The 19,658-nt window shown below is 40.1% G+C and overlaps 1 protein-coding gene across 2 annotated transcripts in view; it reads left to right on the top strand.

The window, feature by feature from the left end:
- Vkorc1l1 (vitamin K epoxide reductase complex subunit 1L1) overlaps positions 1-19,373 on the top strand; it is a 49,676-nt gene extending 30,303 nt beyond the window's left edge. Inside the window, exons 2-3 of one of the 2 annotated variants that reach the window (XM_075977865.1) lie at positions 11,202-11,311; positions 14,897-19,373. In XM_075977865.1, coding sequence (XP_075833980.1) covers positions 11,202-11,311; positions 14,897-15,123 — 337 coding nt within the window. In that variant the 3' untranslated portion in view covers positions 15,124-19,373. The remainder of the gene's footprint in view (positions 1-11,201; positions 11,312-14,896) is intronic. The other variant, XM_075977866.1, reaches the window with a different exon arrangement.
- Positions 19,374-19,658: the final 285 nt, after the last annotated feature.

The raw sequence follows: 19,658 nt of genomic DNA, 5'->3' as shown, positions 1-19,658 counted from the left end.
TCCAAAACGACAGAGAAACCCTGTCTCAAAAAACAAAAAACAAACAAACAAACAAAAAAAATAAAGGTAGAGAAGCTGTTGAGGATGACAGTCCACATCAACCTCAGGCTCCACATGCATCTACCATATACACATAAAAATTTCAGTTCTTTCAGAGAATTTTCTACCAGTCTCTTCTCCTTTAATAATCTCTATGGACATGATGCTGGATTAATAGGAAACACCATGTCCTGGTTCTGACTTTTATTACTTAACTGTGGAAACAGGAAAGCTGTGTGTGAGATCTGTTAATTTGTTGGTTTGTGAAAGCTGAACTATTCTACATGTAAATATTGACATGGTTAAAAATATGCTCCTGTATGCTTCAGATTTCTAATTTTTAAATATTAAAAATTTAAATTACTTGAAGTATTAACAGCATCTTAAGCAACAGAGATTTATTCAGAATTTTATCCATATTTAATCTGCTGATCAAACTAAAGACATGTAACTTCCTAAGGCTAGCCTAGTGTTGCCCAAACTGTGGTGAAGAGTCTGTGAAATTTCCAATCCAGGGCATAGAGCAATGGCTCAGCAGTTAAGAGCAGAGGACTCAGGTCCAGTTCCCAGCACTCACCGTGGTTGACAGCCATCTAACTGTAGTTTTAGGGGATCCAGCATCCTCTTTTGATCTCTCTGGCACCAGGTGTACATGTGGTGCACAGACATGCAGACAAAACATTCAAATTATTTAAAAATGTTAATTTCCAGTCTAGAGACTGGGTAGGGGTTGGGGTTGGCTCATGTGGTTAGTGCTTGTCAGGCAAGCGTGATACTTGAGTTCAATCCCCAGTACCAACAAAAATTCTGCTGTGGTGGTTAGCTTTTGTCATCTCAGTGCAAGGAAGACAAAGACCAGAGAATTCCTGAGATCCCCTAGCTAGCCAGCCTAACATAAGGGCAGGTTATAGTTGGTTGTTTTTTACTCTTTATTTTTTACTCTTTGTTCTTTGCTCTTTTGGGAGCTTGCCACCCAACTCCCAAAATAATACACATGAAGACAGTTTTTTACACAGGGTGTCTCTGTAGCTTTGAAGCCTGCCCTGGAACTAGCTTTTGTAGTCCAGGCTGGCCTTTAACTCACAGAGATCCCCCTGACTCTGCCTCCCCGAGTGCTGGGATTAAAGGTGTGTGCCACCACCGCCTGAGACTTCTTCTTTCTTATGAATGTCTGGCTTTACCTTGGCTTGTTTCTTCAATTACCCCATCTATCTTTTGCCTCTGGGCTTTTACCTTTCTTTGTTTTTATACATTTTTTTTATTACTTCTTACTCTGTAGTTTGCTGTGTCACTGGGTGACTGGCCCCTGATGTCCACCTCCTTCTTATTCCTTTTTCCTCTTTGCTCTTTTCCTCCTCCAATTTATTCTTTCTGCCTGCCAGCCCCGCCTACCCTTTCTTTGCTTAGCTATCGGCTACTCAGCTCTTTATTAGACCAATCAGGTGTTTTAGACAGGCAAAGTCATATAGCTTCACAGAGTTAAACAATCCAATATAAAAGAATGCAACACATCTTTGCATCATTAAACATATGTTCCATAGCATAACCAAATGTAACACATCTTAACAATAATATTCTACAACAGTGAGAGACTGCAAAAGCAAGGTGGACAGCTTCTGAGGAGTAAAATGTGAGGTTGACCTCAAGATTTGAAGTTGATCACAAACATGTGTGCACCCTTCAACATGAACTCGCACATACCCACATACATATACTAATTTCCAATCCATTGTGGATGGATTGATATGTTTTTAAAATGTATCACTAAAGCAAATCAGACATGCAAAATACAAACTCAAATAGTTTAGTTAACTGACAATCACATTTCAATACTTAAATAGGACAGGATAAAGAATTGTAAAAACTGGCCGGGCGGTGGTGGCGCACGCCTTTAATCCCAGCACTCGGGAGGCAGAGGCAGGCGGATCTCTGTGAGTTCGAGACCAGCCTGGTCTACAGAGCTAGTTCCAGGACAGGCTCCAAAAGCCGCAGAGAAACCCTGTCTCGAAAAACCAAAAAAAACAAAAAAAAAAAACAAAAAAAAAAAAAAAAAAAAAAAGAATTGTAAAAACTGGACAAGAATCAGATGCAAAGTTATTTTGTAGTTGTAATAATAAAAAGCTACAGGAAGCAGTACTTTTTACCAACAAATACTATTTCATCAACTGTTAAAGCTTTTAAAAAATATTTTATTTTTTCCGGGCGGTGGTGGTGCATGCCTTTAATCCAAAACACTCGGGAGGCAGAGGCAGGTGGGTCACCGTGAGTTCGAGGCCAGCTAGTTCCAGGACAAGGCACCAAAAACTACAGAGAAACCCTGTCTTGAAAATCCAAAAAAGGGGGCTGGAGAGGTGGCTCAGCGGTTAAGAGCACTGGCTGCTCTCCCAGAGGTCCTGAGTTCAATTCCCAGCAACTATCTGTAATGAGATCTGGTGCCCTCTTCAGGCCTGCAGGCAGAATACTGTATACATAATAATGAATAAAATCTTTAAAAAAAAAAGAAAATCCAAAAACAAAATTATTTTTGAGAGTATAATTACATCATTTCCCCTTCCCCAAGCTCCCCTGTAGTCATCCCTGCAATAGTTAAAGTTTGTATCTGGCAGGTGAGAGTGCCTCTGGTTGGTTATCTCTGAGCAGTACCACTCTTGAATGACAGCTAATCCCCAAAAGTACAAAACCACTGTTACCACATTCTGTTTATAGGATTAGAAGACAAGACCGTGAGTAGTTTGATCCTATTCAGAGTATTCATTCTGAATTTTATACAAAGTGAAGTAATATATAACCTTCAGTGCATCTTCATCTTTGAACAGTAGCCAATTCATGGATTATTTTGTAATTAAAATAACTTTACATGAAAGGATTAGATTCAGTCCTGCTACATTTTCTTTAAGTAGATCTCATTTGGTTGGAAAGTCAAGTTTGAATTTTTTGTTAAGTTTATACGGTCATGATAATCAGTGAAAAGAATTTTTCAAAGCTGATTTTTCTCCCCCTTGAAGTTCCTAACTTTTGTTTTCACTATTTAAAAACTTTTTTTCTTATATTTTTATTTTATAATTGGGGGTCAGGAGGTGCCGTGTGCCATGGCATTCATGTGGAGGTCAGAAGACACTGTCTAGAGTCAGTTCTCTTCCATCACCTGTGTTCTGGGAATCAAACTCAAGTCGTTTGGATGGTTGGCAGTTGCCTTTACTTGTACTGTTCAGGATTCTCTAGATTAAATGGATTCTTTTGGATTATATGGGATGAATATATATTACCTGTGTACATATGTATGTATCAAAGAATTTAAGTCAGCTTGCATTAAAACATTGTGTTGGATCACACTCAGAGACTGAGAACCTGTTAGTTGCTCAGTTTGTTTTTTTTTGTTTTGTTTTTTTTTAAGTTTGTTTTGTTGAGACCAGATCTCTACACATCCCTGGCTGTCCTGGAACTCATTGTTCCAGGCTGACTTCCAACTCACAGAGATCCATCTGCCTCTGCCTCCTGATTGCTGGCCTTAAGGGCATGGACCACCATACCAGGCTTGTTCTTTTTGTTTTTTTTTTGTTTGTTTTGCTTTGTTTTGTTTTTTTGAAGTTGAGTGAATGACTCAGCATCCCGAGCAGTCCCAAGGTAGATCCATCAGATTGACAACCCAGTGGTTGCCTAGTCCACAAGGCTAGGTGTCTGAGGTGTTAAGAGTTTGGTGCAGGAAATCTGAAAGGTTCCTGGAGAGCCACTGGTCATGAGGGAAGCACGGAAATACTGGTTCTGATATCGTGAAGGAATCAGCAGTAGCAATAGGGCAGATCAGCTCCTTGGCAAGACAGAAGGCAAAGCCAGCAAAAGGTGAACAGTTGGTCTTCAAGCCACACCTTTTCGATCTGCACTGCTATCAGGACAGTTCTCAGGAGAGGCTTTCTACTCAGGTCGTTCTGATTTCTGGCAAGTTGACATTAAAACCACCCACAATACTTGCTGAGCCCTCTCGAAGGCCCCTTGTTTTCATTTCACTCTTTAAACTTGTCTGCTTCTGACAGAGTATTATGATCTCACCATGCGATGGTGGTGGTGATAGTACACACCTTTAATCCCAGCACTAGGGAGGCAGAGATGGGCAGATCTCTGAATTCGAGCCAAGGCAAGAAGAGAAACCCTGTCTCGAAACTACCAGCCCCCCTCAAGCTCAAAACGTAATTCTTTTAAAGAGTATTAGATAAAGAAAGCTAGGACTAGAACTCAGAAATAGAACACTCTGGATTCTGTCCTCGGCCCTTCCATTAAAAAAGTGGGAAGGGTGGTGCTGGAGAGATGGCTTAGTGGTTAATAGTACTGAATGCTCTTCTAGAGGACCTGAGTTCAATTCCTAATACCAAGCACATGCTGGTTAACTCCAGTTCTAGGGAATAAAATGCCCTCTTCTGGCCTCCATAGGCACTGCGTGCATGTGGTGCATAAACCAAAATCTTCATACACATAAATAAAAATAACAGAATCTTAAAAAGATTAAAAATAAATAAATGGTGCTTACCACTGCACTTGGCTAGAACTAACTTTTTAAAAATTCAGCCTCAATACCAGCCTTGACTGTTCTTCTGGCACAATCCACTTTATTTTTTGAGAAGATCCCTTCATTGGCCTGAATCGACCAAGAAGGCTAGGTCAACCAGCTGACAAATCCCAGGAAACCTCTTGTGCTTCCCAGTGCTGGGATTGCTTGTCCGACTCACCATTCCTGGCTCTTTGAACCACATCAGGTCCTCATGCTTGTTTAGAAGCACTTTACCAGTTGAGCTATTCTCCCCTCCCCAGCACACACACACACACTTTTTAGTTTTGTTGCCTCATCAGACAGCACACTGTGTTTTCAGTCTTTCGCCATCAGTCTTGGCACTGAGGCTGAATTTTTGTGAGGATCACACTTCTTGGTCTTCATCTGCTAAGATGCTTCTTCCAGCTTACATTTGGTTTGCTGGTGCAATATGCCAGTGCTTGTTTGTCCATATGTAGAGATTTTATTTTCTCTAGTTTAACTAGTGTTAAATTATAAATTAAGATGGGCATAATGGCACGTGCCTGTAATTCCACACTTGAGGTTGAGTCAAGAAGGATCACCATTAATTTGAAGTCAGCAATATAACAAGTACCAATATAACAAACTAGCCAAGGCTACATAGTAAGACCCGGTTTTTAAAAAGAAAAAAGAGCCAAGTGGTGGTGGTGTGTGCCTTTAATCCTAGCACTCAGGAGGCAGAGGCAGGCAGATCTCTGTGACTTGGAGGTCAGCCTGGTCTACAGAGCAAGTTCCAGGACAGATTCCAAAGCTACACAGGAAAATCCTGTCTTGAAAAACAAAACAAAAAAGCAAAGCAGTGTATACATATGCTAGAAACCACAAATCTGCTAGATGTGGTAGTGTATTCCGTTAATCACAGGCAGAGGTGTGTTGACAGAGGTTTCTGCCCTGCCTGATCCTGCATCTGTTCAGCCCCAAAGAAACACACAGATGTCTACATTATAAACTGGTTGGCCTATTAGCTCAGGCTTCTTATTAACCAATCCTTACATCTTAAATTAGCCCATAATTCTTGTCTGTGTTAGTGGCTTGGTACCTTTATCAGAGAGGCCTTCTCACTTTATCAGTGAGACACTTCCTCTATGACTGGGTGACAGACAACTGACCTCTCCTCTTCCCAGAATTCTCCTGCTTTAGTCGCTCCACCTATAGAGGCAGGCAGAACTCTGAGTCTGAAACCATTCTAGTCTACATAAAGAGTTTGTGACCAGCAAGAGCTACATAATGAGCCCCTGTCTCAAAAACCAAACAAAAAGTACATGGTGAGGTCTTGTACTTCCAGTTTGTTCTATCTCCTATATATTTTACATCAAGAATTCCAGTAGAGCTGGGGAGATCGCTCATTGAACAGAGGGCTTGCTATGCAAGTGTGAGGAACCAAGTTCAGATCCTTAGCACCTAACACCTACACGAAATGTTAGAGGTCAGGGAAGCAGTCCCTTGTGGCTCAGCAAATCTAGATTTGGTGAGGGACCTTGTCTCAAAAGACAAAATGGTGGGGCATGGTGGTGTTAGCTTATGCCAATAATCTGCCTCCAAACCTTCTAGAGGAAACTGTTGTTGGCTTGTCTCCCTGTAGCACTATAATTTTGCTTTTTTATGACTAAAAACATGGAATCAAACCTTATATACTACACAGCACTCATCTTAGACCTTGTGCTCTGCTTCACTTCTGGAGTGTTGGGGTTATAGGCTTGCTTCACTATGCCTAGCTGGCAGACTACCTGAAAAGGAAATATTAAAGCTAGGTGAGGTACCATGCTGGTTGTCCTAGTACTTGAGTGGCAGAGGCAGGAGATTGCTATTAATTCAAAGCTATCCTGATTGAGTTGATGCTAACTGGGTAACAGCATGACCTTGAAGGTCAAAGCCTTCTCTCTCCATTAATTATTAATATTAATCTTCTTTAAAGTGCAACATAAGGATATATAGCTATAGGTGTTTTGGCAACATTCCTTTAGTAAATGAAGTATTCATACGAATGTTCCCTTTAGTAGTTGTTAAGACATAATACCAGTATTAGAATTCAAGGAAGCAGTTTAAAAGACAGTGCAGCTGAGTAGTGGTGGTGTATGCCTTTAATTCCTATCCTCAGAAGGCATAGGCAGGTAAATCTCCTGAGTTTGAGGCGAGCCTGGTGTACAGAGTGAGTTCCAGGACAGCCAGGGCTAGAGAAACCCTCGAAGAAAAAAAACGGTGTTGTCCAAAGACAGCTTTCTGGTGGTTATGGTTGATGGTGGCTATGGTTGATTCAAGAGTAAAACTCAAGCAGGAATGGTGGCTCACACCTGTAATCATGCTTAGGAGGCTGAGGCAGAAAGATTGTCACATGTTTAAGGCTAGTCTGAGCTGCATCGTTCTAGGCCAGTATAGGCTACAGAATAAGAGACCTCACATCAAAACTTTAAAGAAAAAAGAAAAGAAAAAAGAGGTAAAGTTCATAGAAATGAGTGGTTGGAATGCCCTCAGATGAGTCCACAGACTGACTGACTGTGTATCCAGTACATGTGGAGACAGGAGGTCAATGCTGAATGACTTCTTAATTTTCCTCTTCCTTATTAATTGTTTAGTTTTTTATTTGTGCATATTTGTGTGTGTGTGTGTGTATGTATACCACTGAAATATTTGGGGGTCAGGGAACAACTTGAGGTAACCAGTTCTCCATCCACCATGTATGTGAATCTTGAAGATTGAACTTGGGTTGTCAGGCTTGGCAGCAAGGGTCTTTACCCACTGAACCATCTGCATATTCCCACCTTATTTTTTGAAATAGTCTCTCAGTGGTCAGGGACATACTGATTTAGCTAGGCTGGCCGCTAGCAAGTCCCAGGTATTCACTTGCCTGTGCCCCACCCCCTAGCTGGGATTACAGGTGCTATCACACCTAGCATTTTACAGAAGTTCTGGAGCTTGAACTTGGATCTCCTTACTTTACAAAATCAGCCATCTCCTCATCCCCTCAGCCAGATTTTGATGAGAAATCACAGTCTCCATTTCAAGGTATATAGGAAGCACACTTAACTTTCAGGGACAATTAAAGGGAAAGCCACCAGATCTGAAGTTACTTGAGGAAACCCAGTGTGTTAATGTTATCTGGGTGTTGTTTTACTGAAATATGGCGTCTGAGAATATCTGAAGGCAAAGGATTGACAACTGAAACAAGATCAGTTGGTGTTTATGTAAACAGAAACATAAATCACCAAAGTCCTTAGCCACATGTTCACCCTTGCCTTCTCTGATGTCTTTAACCATTTATCAAAGGTTATTGTTGATGTCATAAGTCTCCTGACTCTAAAATTCCACTCATATCCTGACTACCACCAAATTTATCTCTAGCTTGCGCTGCAAGTTGATACATCTAGTTGCTTATCTGTCACCTCTACGTAGATGCATAAAGGCGATATAAACCTGTGTCCAAAGCTGAGTTTCGATCATATCTTTCCTAGCTCAGAAAACACAACTTCTTTTCCCAGCTACTCAAGTCAAAGTCCTCATTGTTGCATCATTTCTTTGTACTGTTCCATCTGGGAGCAAGTTCTGGGACCTGCACCTTCCAGATATCAGCACCTGGCTAACACTGAGGCTAGAATGCTTTTTATATTTATTTGTTTTTATTAGCACTATTATTGGTTTTTTGAGACAGGATTTCTCTGTGTTATAAGTGAGTTCCCGGCAGTCCTGAAACTCACTTATGTAGACCAGGCTGACCTGGAACTCACAGAGATGCACCTGCCTCTGCCTCTTGAATGCTAGGATTAAATACATACACTGCTACTTGTGGCTTATTTTTATTTTATCTAAAAATTTTATTTTATGTATTTGTGTGTATGGCATTTTGCCTACCTGTATGTCTGTGAACCACATGCATGCCTGGTGTATGAAGACACCAGAAGAAGGGAGTTGAGTCAGAATCCCTGGGACTGGAGCCACAGACATTTGTGAGCTGCTGTGTTTCCCAAACCTAGGTCCTCTGGAAGAACAGCCAGTGTTTCTCCAGCCCCTAGCTTATTTTTATTTTAAAGTGTGTGTGTGTGTGTGTGTGTGTGTGTGTGTGTGTGTGTGTGTGTGTGTGTTCATTTATGTTTGTTCAGTGCCCAGGGAGGCCAGAGAGTATGTAATAAGATCCCCTGGAGTTGTAGTTACAAACAGTTGTGAGCTACCTGACAATGGGGTCTGGGAACTGAACACAGGTCCTTTTCGAGTCATTTTGCAGTCCCCTAGAATTATTATTATTTTATTATTTTGGACACAGAGTATCACTTTGTAGCCCAGGCTGGCCTTAACTTCTTATTCTCTTCCTGCTCCAGCTTCCCAAGTCCTGAGATTATAGAGGTATACAACCATACCATTTCAAAATGATTTTTTTGTAAGGGTGGTGCGTCTTGCATTTAATTGCCGCACTAAGGAGACAGAAGCAAATCTCTTGAGTTCCAGGCCAGTCAGGGCTACACAGTTTAAAAAAAAAAGTTTTTAATTCTTTTATTTTCTTTGTATGTTCCACCAATACTGACTCTTTGGCTGTTCAAACAAGATTACTTATGGGTGTGTGTATGCATGTTAACGGCATATCAGAGGACAACTTGTAGGGGTTGGTTCTTTTCATCATAGTAGGTCCTGAGAATTGAACTCAGGTTATCAGGCTTGGTGACAAAGGCCTGTCACCATTGAGCAATGCCCTCCCCCCCTTTTAAATGTACTAGTAATTTTTTAAAAAAATTATTATTATTGTATACAGTTGTGCATGCATGATGTGGACAGGAATGGTGGTGGATGGCCATGGCACACATGTAGAGTGGATTCTCTCCTTCCACTTTTACGTGAGTTCTGGGGTTGAGCTCACTATCCACAGCATGCAGTAAACATCGATGTGCAAGCCTGGAGCCACTCTGAGAATTAACTACAATTGCTACAGCTGGCTCAAATGGGAGATCCATTTTTAGTTGGTTATTTTTGTTGTTGTTTTGACACAGGGTCTCATTTTCTAACCCAGGCTGAACTAGGGACTCACTGTGTAGCTCAGGTTAGCATCACACTCATGATGATCCTTCTACTTCAACCTTCAGGGTGCTGGAATTACAGACATGCACCCCAGCCTCAGCTCCTTTTGTTGAATGTAGTCTTAGCCCCACTGCCAGCCCATTGAAGCAAAATCTGCATTTTGTTGACAAGTCTTCACTAGGTCACTTCATTTTACCAGGTGCTGCCCTGGAACGTCCCACCCCCATTCTTCTGTGTATCTGAGTAGCCTTGTTCAATCCTGAATGTTATGTACTAGGTAATGATTTTTTTATTTTTATTTTTGCCATAACTAGAATGTAAATTCCATGAGGGTAGTGCTGTCTGTAGGGTGCTATACCTCAGTGTCTGTACTCTTCAATAAGTATTTGATGAATGAAGAGAATACATGTAAGTAATAGAACTGATATTCTATTTGTTTGAAATATGTACATCTATTTAATAAAAATTCTCTGTAGCTCTCAGTTCCAAGACTGGAGTGGTTTTTTTTAACATGTGTGGAGGGGTTTTGTTCACTTGCTTTGGCATGAAGTCCTTTAAACCAGCGTGACTTGATTATTCATTCTTATTTTCAGACGTTTGTCTTTATAGCAAAGTTGAAGTGATATTCCAGTGTATCTTACTAAACTCTACGGTTATTTCCTTTTTGAATTTAGGAAGCACTGTCATTCTGAGTTAAAGCAGAAGTCTCTTAAGGTTTTTAATCCAGTTACTGTTGGTCTGTTTGTATTATCTTATTAAATCATGATTTTAATAATGCATTTTTTTTAAAAGAAGGAGGATTCTAGTATGGGTAATAGAGGTGGGAAAGATAATAAAGGGGTGGACAGAATGAAATCTATACATGTATGGAACTGTCAAAGAACAAACTCAATAAAAGTTATTTTAAAAGACTCTGAATATGTGAAGTCACAAATTTTAAAGTTACACTTCAATGAAAACAGTGGAATGTGAGGTATCAGATTTTTACTTGGGAAGCAGAATTTTAGAAGAGACCAGTGTTTCTGGTATTTCTCTGCATTCAACTATCTGTCCTGAGGTATCTGTTTCTCATGTTTACCTTGGTGAAGCTTCCAGTAAGCAGCTTCTCTGTCTGTTGATTTTGAGTACAGCTTTGGAAGGGACCACATCAGTAGTTTTCAGCAGGGGCACTTAGCAGTGGCTGAGGCTTCGGTTGGAGGTCACAGCTGAGAGTGGGAAGTGGAATGGGTGGAGGACAGGGACCTTGCTAAACAGTGTAGTGCAAGAACAGCCCACACTTTTAAGAATTCCCTAGTTGGAAAGGTCTGAGAGGGTGATGTGAATTGAGAGAGCTTTCCCTTGAGTACGGTCAGGGGGTCTTAGGTGGAGATACAGAGCTTTTTAGGGAAGTTTTATTAAACCATCAGTTTAAATCAGACACAATACAGGAGTTAGTGATTGGCCTTCCTCTGTGCATAAATCATTCTTGGAACAAAAGATATTTAAGTGTTTTGTGAACATAGTTTATTTTGGAATTGGATAACATTCTCAAATAATTTTACATTTTAAAAATTAGGGAATCTCAAATATAGGGTTATTGGTTTTCCTTATTTTACAGATGGGGTCGAGGATTTGGTCTTTTGGGTTCCATTTTTGGAAAAGATGGTGTATTAAACCAGCCAAACAGTGTCTTTGGACTTATATTTTATATACTACAGTTATTACTTGGTAAGTATTTATTCAGAGATACAGAAATAAGCTTGTTATACCCATTCAATGCTTGTGTCTTCGCCCTAAAGTATATCATCGTAGTAAAAAGCACATGCTGATGATAGAGAACCACTTTGGTGCAGCATATTTTGTGAAAATGTGATTCACTGCTTTTTATGATTTATTGACCTTGATGTCAGTGGACCTTTAGTCATGACTCGCAGTGTGTCCTGATGTCCAAAAACCCAGCCCCATTTGTGGAAATTATTACTCCAGTCTTCTTGTAAGCTCTTTTTAAAAATGACATTATAGACTCTAGCTATTTTAAAATACCACATATTAAGTAAACAGCAGTAAGCTGCTATAATTTTCATCACATTTTTGTATCTACTGTTTCTGTATCTAGTGAGTCTTTGGTTTGCCCCCTGTGGTGCTGGGATCAAACCCAGAATTGTATAATTGTGTTACATCTTCAGACCTGCCTTTTGCTTTAAAAAAAAAAAAAAGAAGTCTTATGCTCTCTTATTTTCAATATCAATGTCCCAAGTGTCTGTGAACTTCTCAGTTTCACATTTTTACTAAATAATGCCACAGGGATCTGTTTTCTTTAAAGCACCTACCTCCTTGAGTTATTTCCCTGAAATAAATTTCCAGGTATGAGGTTAATGAGTCAAAAAAAGATTTTTTTAAATGGATTTTATCAGTTATTGCCAAATTGCTGTCGTCCCATCCCCACCCCACTCCTGTCATCTGGTTTCCATCTAATCTTCATTTTTTTCCCCTAATCTTCATTTGAAAGGTTGTTTTCTTGTCAGATTTTCTAGTTATCAAGTATCAGTAGCCATCTTTGTAATTTGACTGTATTTTAATGTCCTCTTGCTGCCCACTAAGCTTATTTGTGATAATCCTCTTATCCTTTGAAATACTGGTTTTGTGGTTTCACTTTGGGTCTAGTGCTACCATTTGTGCTTTGCAATTCAACTGTTTAATATTCTGTTCCATTGTCTGTCGGCAGTGATTGGTTGTCTGCAGTTGGCTTGTATGATTCACATTTGGAAAATGATTTTTTTCTAAAAAGTTTTATCAAGTTTATCCAATTCTGAATGCACATATTTATCCTGCAGAAATAGGAATGATAATGCAATTTAAAATAGCAAAGCTATCACTGGGAACTCAGCAGTAAGTAACTGCTGAATTAATGAGGGCATATCCATATTAGAAAGTTCTGTGTAGTCATTAAAGCAAAAGTGAATGTGAAAAGATTAAGATGCTGTCCCCCCCAAAAAAAACAAGCAAAATGGGGTTTAAAGAATAGGGTAATCATGTTTGTATGTGCATGTAAAAGCATAGTGAGGGATTCTGTGGTTGGAAGGGAGAAGTTTCATCTCAAATTTATTGGTTCTGAGGGATTTCTAAAGTATAATCCCAAATCAAGGAACAACTCCTTTCCCCTTATAGGAAGGTGCTTAGGGAAAACAGTCATCCATGCTTATGTGGGAAATCGAGGCAAGACAGGTTTCCATTTATAACAGTAATGTGTTGGTTCCATTTCATGATGCATAGTTTCATCGTACGCATTATTCCACTCACGGTTTCTGACTTTCTAATTTCCACGTGCTTCTGTAGTGTCAGTTCTTTTGAATCATCTAACACATCCCTGCTGGACTATGTGACTGTCATCATTTAAAATTAATTTTTTCAATAGTGCTATGTGGTGAAAAGTAATCCCACCTCAATTCCACCTCACTTTATCTCCTTTGCCCTCACCCCCCGCCAGTTTATGGTTCTGGATTGTTTTTGCATATATAAAAGATACAAACACATGGTCTTAATTTCTTTCTTTTCAAAACATAAAAAACAAATGCTGTGTTTCCTGTCCTACAGCTTTCTTTTCTCCCCTTTTGATTCTTCTTTTTTGCTTGAATGATCTATGATCTATCTTAATGATCATATATGTATGTGTGTGTGTGTGTAGTTTGTTTGTTTTGTTTTTTAAGACAGGGTTTCTCTATGTTACAGCCCTGGCCTTCCTGGAATTCTCTTTGTAGTGCAGGCTGGTCTCAAACTCACTGCCTCAGCTGGAATTAAAGGCATGCACCACCACTGCCCGGCTCTTTTTCCATATTTTTATATGGATACATTTTTTACAGCTATATAATATTCTATTGTTCGTGTTATGGCATATTATAAAGTTCTCAGTTTTTCCTCAAATAACATGTGCCTGCATATGCCGCAGTTATAGAGTAACAGTACTTACAGGGCACTCTGAGCACCTTATTGTAGCTCAAATAGTCAAGCTCTAGCTGAGCTCACTTAATTCTCACAACAGATTTAGGAGGTAACTGTTGAAGTATGAGCAGAGAAAAATGCAGTACTTTACATATCATTTTATTTTTTGTTTGTTTGCTTGCAGTGTTGGTATTAAACCCATAGCCTTGTGCATCTAGATGATAAGAGATCTACTACTGATCTTCATATCTAGCCCACCAATATCATTTTTTGAAATATTTATTTGTGTACAAATAAATAGATGAGGCTAGAACTCATGGCCGTGGCTGTCCTTAGATTCACAGAAGACCACCTTCCTGTCTTCCCTTCCTGAGTGCTGGGATTATAGAGTGGATCGCCATGCCTGGCTCTTGCATCATTTTAAAACTTTAACAAAGGTGTCAACACTATTAGGCTTCAACTTTTAGCATAGGTGATTTAGCTCAGGTGGGGGCAGTGCAATTTGAGAAAGTTGAACATAGTCTAGGCTTTGTTGGCACACTAGCTATAAGCTCTGCCTTTTTTGACCTTGAAAAGTAATGTGTATAGCCATGGTGTCACTGGCATAGTCTTTGTGTCTCTGATATTAGGCAGTTACAGAACAGTACAGTACATGTGAAGGGAGTCAAGACTCCAGACACACTTTTGTCTTGAGCCCTGGCTTCAAATACCCCCCTCTTGGGACAGGCCTCCAGTCTTTAGTTCTTCTGCCTCAGCCCCAGAGTGCTGGATTGCAGACATATGCTACCACCCCTGGCTCAAACTGCCTTTTTTCCTGATTGTTTTGATGCACGTGTGGCTTACTGGCCTGCTAGTTACCCTTATTTACCAGCTAACTATCCTAAAGTGTTTCAAAGCTTTATGTTTTGTTTTTTCCTCTTCAGCCAGTGTTCGCAAGGGTATCACCAGATCTGGGTCTTTGGTAAATTCCATCTAAACATTCTCCCCAGATAGGGAACCTACAGTGAACATCAGAGGGGAGGATCTTACCCAATAGGTATGGCTTCAAAGGAAAGCTGCCGCCCTCGTTCCTATGCTCTTTAGGAGACTGTCAACATCTTTGCCTAAAGTGATTGCAAGCTTGCATAGTTCATGTGCACACTTGTTGTGAAATAGTAACAGATCAGATACCTGGCAGCTCTGAAGCAGTCCTTTCAGTAAAATTCAGCCTGCTTAATGTTAAAACAGACAGGTGGTTTTTGCATTCTGTTTTCAGAGTCAAGAAGGTAAGGTCAGTATTGATACACTACTGCTTTTAGCCACAGCTTGTTACTTATCAGTTAAGAAGCTTCTGTCCAGGCCAGGCCCTGATCTAGCCATGTCTCTCTCTTGCAGGCATGACGGCCAGCGCAGTTGCAGCTCTTGTTCTCATGACCTCCTCCATCGTGTCCGTGGTGGGGTCTTTGTACCTGGCCTACATTCTGTACTTTGTGCTGAAGGAGTTTTGCATCATCTGCGTCACCACATATGTGCTGAACTTCATTCTCCTCATCATCAATTACAAACGACTAGTTTACTTGAATGAGGCTTGGAAGCGACAGCTGCAGCCTAAGGAAGACTGACGGCTGGCAGATTCCCACTCGACTGTCTCAAACACTTCTTTCATTAAGTTTATTTTGCAAGTTTTTTTTTTTAATTCACAACAGACACTTTCCCTGAGAATCTTAAACTGATTTTTTAAAATACTGTAAATTAGAAGGGGCCCTAGCTATTTTCTGTGTCAATCTTCATTTTAAATCCGGATACAAAAAAGGATACACCGAGCCAATCAAAGACAAGCTTTAACTTTACCTTGAAGATATTTCTGAGATAATAAAATGTAGCCCTTGCCCCTGGTCCTTAACCGTAAAGTGAGCAGCCATTGCTAGTAATTCTTTAATGTGTAAAAATTCAATTTCAGGTATAAGAAATGTGATCATGAACATGAAAATATTTTAGAATAGATACTGTATTAAATATTGCCATGTTTACAATATGTAATATGTTTTTAGCTGATGGATTTAAACCTGTAGATTCAATTAGAGTCCATTCATGTGATATTTGTAAATAAAGGTAGAAACATTGGATCCACCCCTGCAGAACTTACTGTACAGTTTAGTTGAAGTGTAGCAATGAGGAATTGTCAGCTCATCATGACTGATACATAGTGGAGAGATAGTAGACACCAACAGAACATCTTGGGAATGTGCTGACAGCCCTGGTGCGGGATTGACAGCAGAAACAGTAGGGTGCTTGATTCCCTTCCATCTCCTACTCTGAGAGGAAGAAGTTAAATTTGAACATCCAAGTCAAGTTTGGTTAGTAATAAAACTGGATGGATCCTAACTGTTTAGCATGTCATGTGACCAGACCTTTAATTCCAAGGCTCTTGGGATACTGATGGTAGGAAATGGAGAAAAACTGAAACCACTATGGCATTTTTGGGCAAAGCTTCTTAAATAGTAGCTGACCTTTCAATACAGATGTGTTCCTTTGAAACTGGTGCCAGTCAGCTCAACAGTATTAGCACAAGCCAAGTGCTCCAAGGTTGGTCCATAGTGTTTCCTTTCTCATTTCTTGCACTAAGGATTGTCAGTAAGTGTTTCAGAATCACATATTGAATTTGTAAACCTTAGGGCTGACACGAGGACCAGTTTGCTGACTCAGAAGAAACACAACACATAGAAAGACCTGGAAGTGAGACCTGGAGCCTTTGTCCCACTCCAGTAGTCACACAGCAGCAGTGAGAAGAAACCCTGGAGGACATGGTGATTGTGTTTCTCTGGTTAGCATCTTACAGGAGATGTTAAAAGTGCCTTCTGTCTTAAATCTCAAACCAAATCATTCTGTGTGTTGGACTGGGGCAGAAGCATCCCTCCTTTCATTCCTTACCATGAAACAGAGAACTTGCATTCTACCAGAAGGGGCTGTGCGGCCATTTTATTCCTTGGGTTGAGAAGTAGTGGAAGTGTTTTGTTTATGATTTGGTTAATCATTATGTTAAAAATAGGCAACTAGATGGCAAATTTGGAGACCTTTTATTTGCCTTCTTTTTGGAGGGAGGAAACAGGCTTTGCTTTGTAAAGAATGGTCAGCAGTCGCTGAGTGGTTTACGACCTTCAGTCACAACTGATGCACTGTAGGAGTTCTGGCCCAGGGCAGGTATAAAACATGAATTGTAATGCCCTTTTAGTAGGTTCTAACCAGTTTCTTAAGACAGCTTAATTCTGATTTCATCAAAGGTTGTGTTTCCCCACGAATGTGAACATTTCTATGACTGTCTTAATATGTACGCATTGTTGTCTTCTGAAGTAGTTAAAGAACTTCTAGAAAGTACTGACTGGTATTTATGGAGGACCAAGTCCTCATGGGAGAACTGTACAGTGAGATCATCTCATACCCCTTTGTCCAGCTCTCCCAAGGCAGTGGAAATGGCTAATAGCCAAGATTTCTGCTACTTATATATCAAGGCTGTGCTTAAACAAGTCCCTTGGGTCCCAATTCCAAATTATCTTTTCTATCTTTTACCACTCAGCAGAGTGGTGTTAAAGCTTGTCTTGACAATACAGGTGTCCTCAACACTTAAGAAAAGGTGAGAGTATCCCATCCACCACATCTGTCATGGTTTCCCTTTGCTTTCCTCAGTCTTGGGAGTACCACCATTATAGATTGTATGAATTTTTTGTTTGTTTATTACATTCCTGTGCCCTAACAGAATGAATACCCTTTTTTCAGTGAGAGTTAACAGGTGTTGTCTGAAGTAAGAATGCCGAACTGTGTGCTCATGCTTGACTTCCGGCCGTCATTTGGGAGGTAGAAGCAGGAGGGTTAGGAGTTCAAGGTCATCCTTGACTACTTAGAAAATTAGAGACCAGTCTTAGCTATAGCAGCTCCATCCTTAAAGTAAAAGAAAGAAAAAAAAGAAAGAAAAGAGAAGAGAAGAAGCATTTGCTAAAGTATAATATATGTTCTCAGTAAGCAACCCTATTGTGTTTTATTTGGTAGTTTTGCCCTGAGGAAATTGAGGTTCCTCTCTGTACCTTCTATTACACCTAGTAGAATGGGGGAGAAAAATACTGTGCTATAAAACTGCTAATATTATTATGACTGTTTCAGACTGAATATTTAAACACTGAAGAAGCTGTGTTTGGCTGGGCATAGTGACACACACCTTGAATCCCAGCATTTGAGAGTCAGGGACAGGTGGATCTCTGAGTTGGAGGCCAGCCTCGTCTAGATAACGAGCTCCTGGCCAACCAGGGTTCTATAGTGAAACCCTGTCTCAAAAAGCATACCCACAAAATAATAAAAAACACTGAAGCAGAACTAACAATAAATGCGGAAGGGAAGACTAGGAGGACAATGACTCCTACAGTAATTCTGTGAAGCCTTTCACTCCATAGTGATAGTATTTGTAGGAATATGAGAAGTTCCAACTAGGCATGCTCCAGGACTGTGGCTGGCCCTTCCCCACAGCTGGTTTCTATCAGGAGGATAAACTGGAACAACTCAGGTCTAACAAGTTGCACTAGCTGCATTCCAGAAATTACTTTTGCTTCATATATGTAGCCTCTCCTTCGACTCTTTTGTTATTGTTGTTCTTTTGTATATTTTTAAAGACACATGATCTCTGTAGCCTGGGCTGTCACAGAACTCAGTATGTAGCTCAGGCTGGCTTCAAAGTTGGCATTCCTCCTTAGCCTCCCAAGTGCTAGAATGAGTGGTTCAAATTTATTATATGTAAGAATGTTGAAAGACATAGACTTTTTTTCATATAAAGAGATAAAGCCCACTTGTCATTCTTGCAGAGGACTTGGGTTCAGCTCCTATCACCCACATGTCAGCTCAACAGTCTGTAACTCCAGTTCAGGGGATCCGATGCCCTCTTCTGGCTTCCAAGGGCACTGCATGCATATGGTGCATAGACATTAATGCAGGCAAAACATCCATACATACAGAAAAGTATTTCATTTGGTACAAGATATCCTTTACCTATGAGATAAGATAGAGGACAATGAGATTAATATTGTTGCTTTTTTTGTTTGTTTTTATTTATAATTATTTTCAAAAGACTACAGTGAAAGTGTAGCCGGGCATGGTAGCACATACCTATAATCCCGGCACTTGGGAGGTAGAGACAGGAGGACCAGAAGTTCAAGGGCAACCTTGGCTTATATGAGACTTGTCTCAAAAGCAAAAATTAAAAACACTGCTCAGCAGTTACTTCCTAAGCTATAGTTGGCACCATCAGTTGATTCTGATGAATACTGACAGGTGGTGGCTTTACCTTAAAAGTCAGGAAAATGTCAGCAAAGCTCCTCACTATCATTTCCAGGAACTATTTGGGGATATGGATTTTACCCGCCCCTGTGTTTTCCTCCAGCATACATCAGTGAACCTGCCCCTCTACACCTTTTAGCATTTGAGGCAGCACATTTATAAATTCGAATTTGTGTGTACAACCCTACAATCAAAGGGCAGAGTAGGATTCCAGGCACTTGATCAAGCCCCTGCCCCCTTCTGAAACTAATTGGCCCAGAAGAGATGAACTGTTATGAAGCTGTATTGAGCATGGCCTAAATAATAGGTGTATATGACCTGTGAAGTGTGTCCATCTAAAATATTACTCATGCTTTGAAAGCTCCTGAGGAAACATTCATGTAAAAAGTTCACTGGGAAGATACCCTCTCTAATATAGATAGAAATATTCTTTATCAGAGATTTAGGATACCATTTTGCTAACCGGTAAATAAAAACATGTAAATATGTAAGAATGTTTATTTGTTGCACATAACTTTTTTGGTATAAAATAAATGTAGACGTTACCTGTGGACATTGTGCTGCCGTTCTTACTTGGTTGTGGAGCCTCAAAACGAAGCTGGATGAAATGAAGTCTCGAGTCAGGAAGAACGTGCGGATCCTGGTACTGTAACCCTGCCCCTACACATACTAACTTGAACTAACTTGAAGCCTTTTCTCTTAAATCCTGGGTAACTTATAGGTGATGCAGATTTCTTAGGGATTATGTTCTTGGATTCCTGTGGGTTTATTACATATGTGATTGTTAAGAATCCATGATAGGGCTGGGTGCTTTGGGATCTTAGTCTTTAATCACAGC

The sequence above is a fragment of the Microtus pennsylvanicus genome, chromosome 1 (assembly GCF_037038515.1).
Source record: "Microtus pennsylvanicus isolate mMicPen1 chromosome 1, mMicPen1.hap1, whole genome shotgun sequence".
Taxonomy (NCBI): domain Eukaryota; kingdom Metazoa; phylum Chordata; class Mammalia; order Rodentia; family Cricetidae; genus Microtus; species Microtus pennsylvanicus.
Note: the sequence above shows the minus strand (reverse complement) of the source record. Positions and strands in the feature narration are given on the sequence as shown.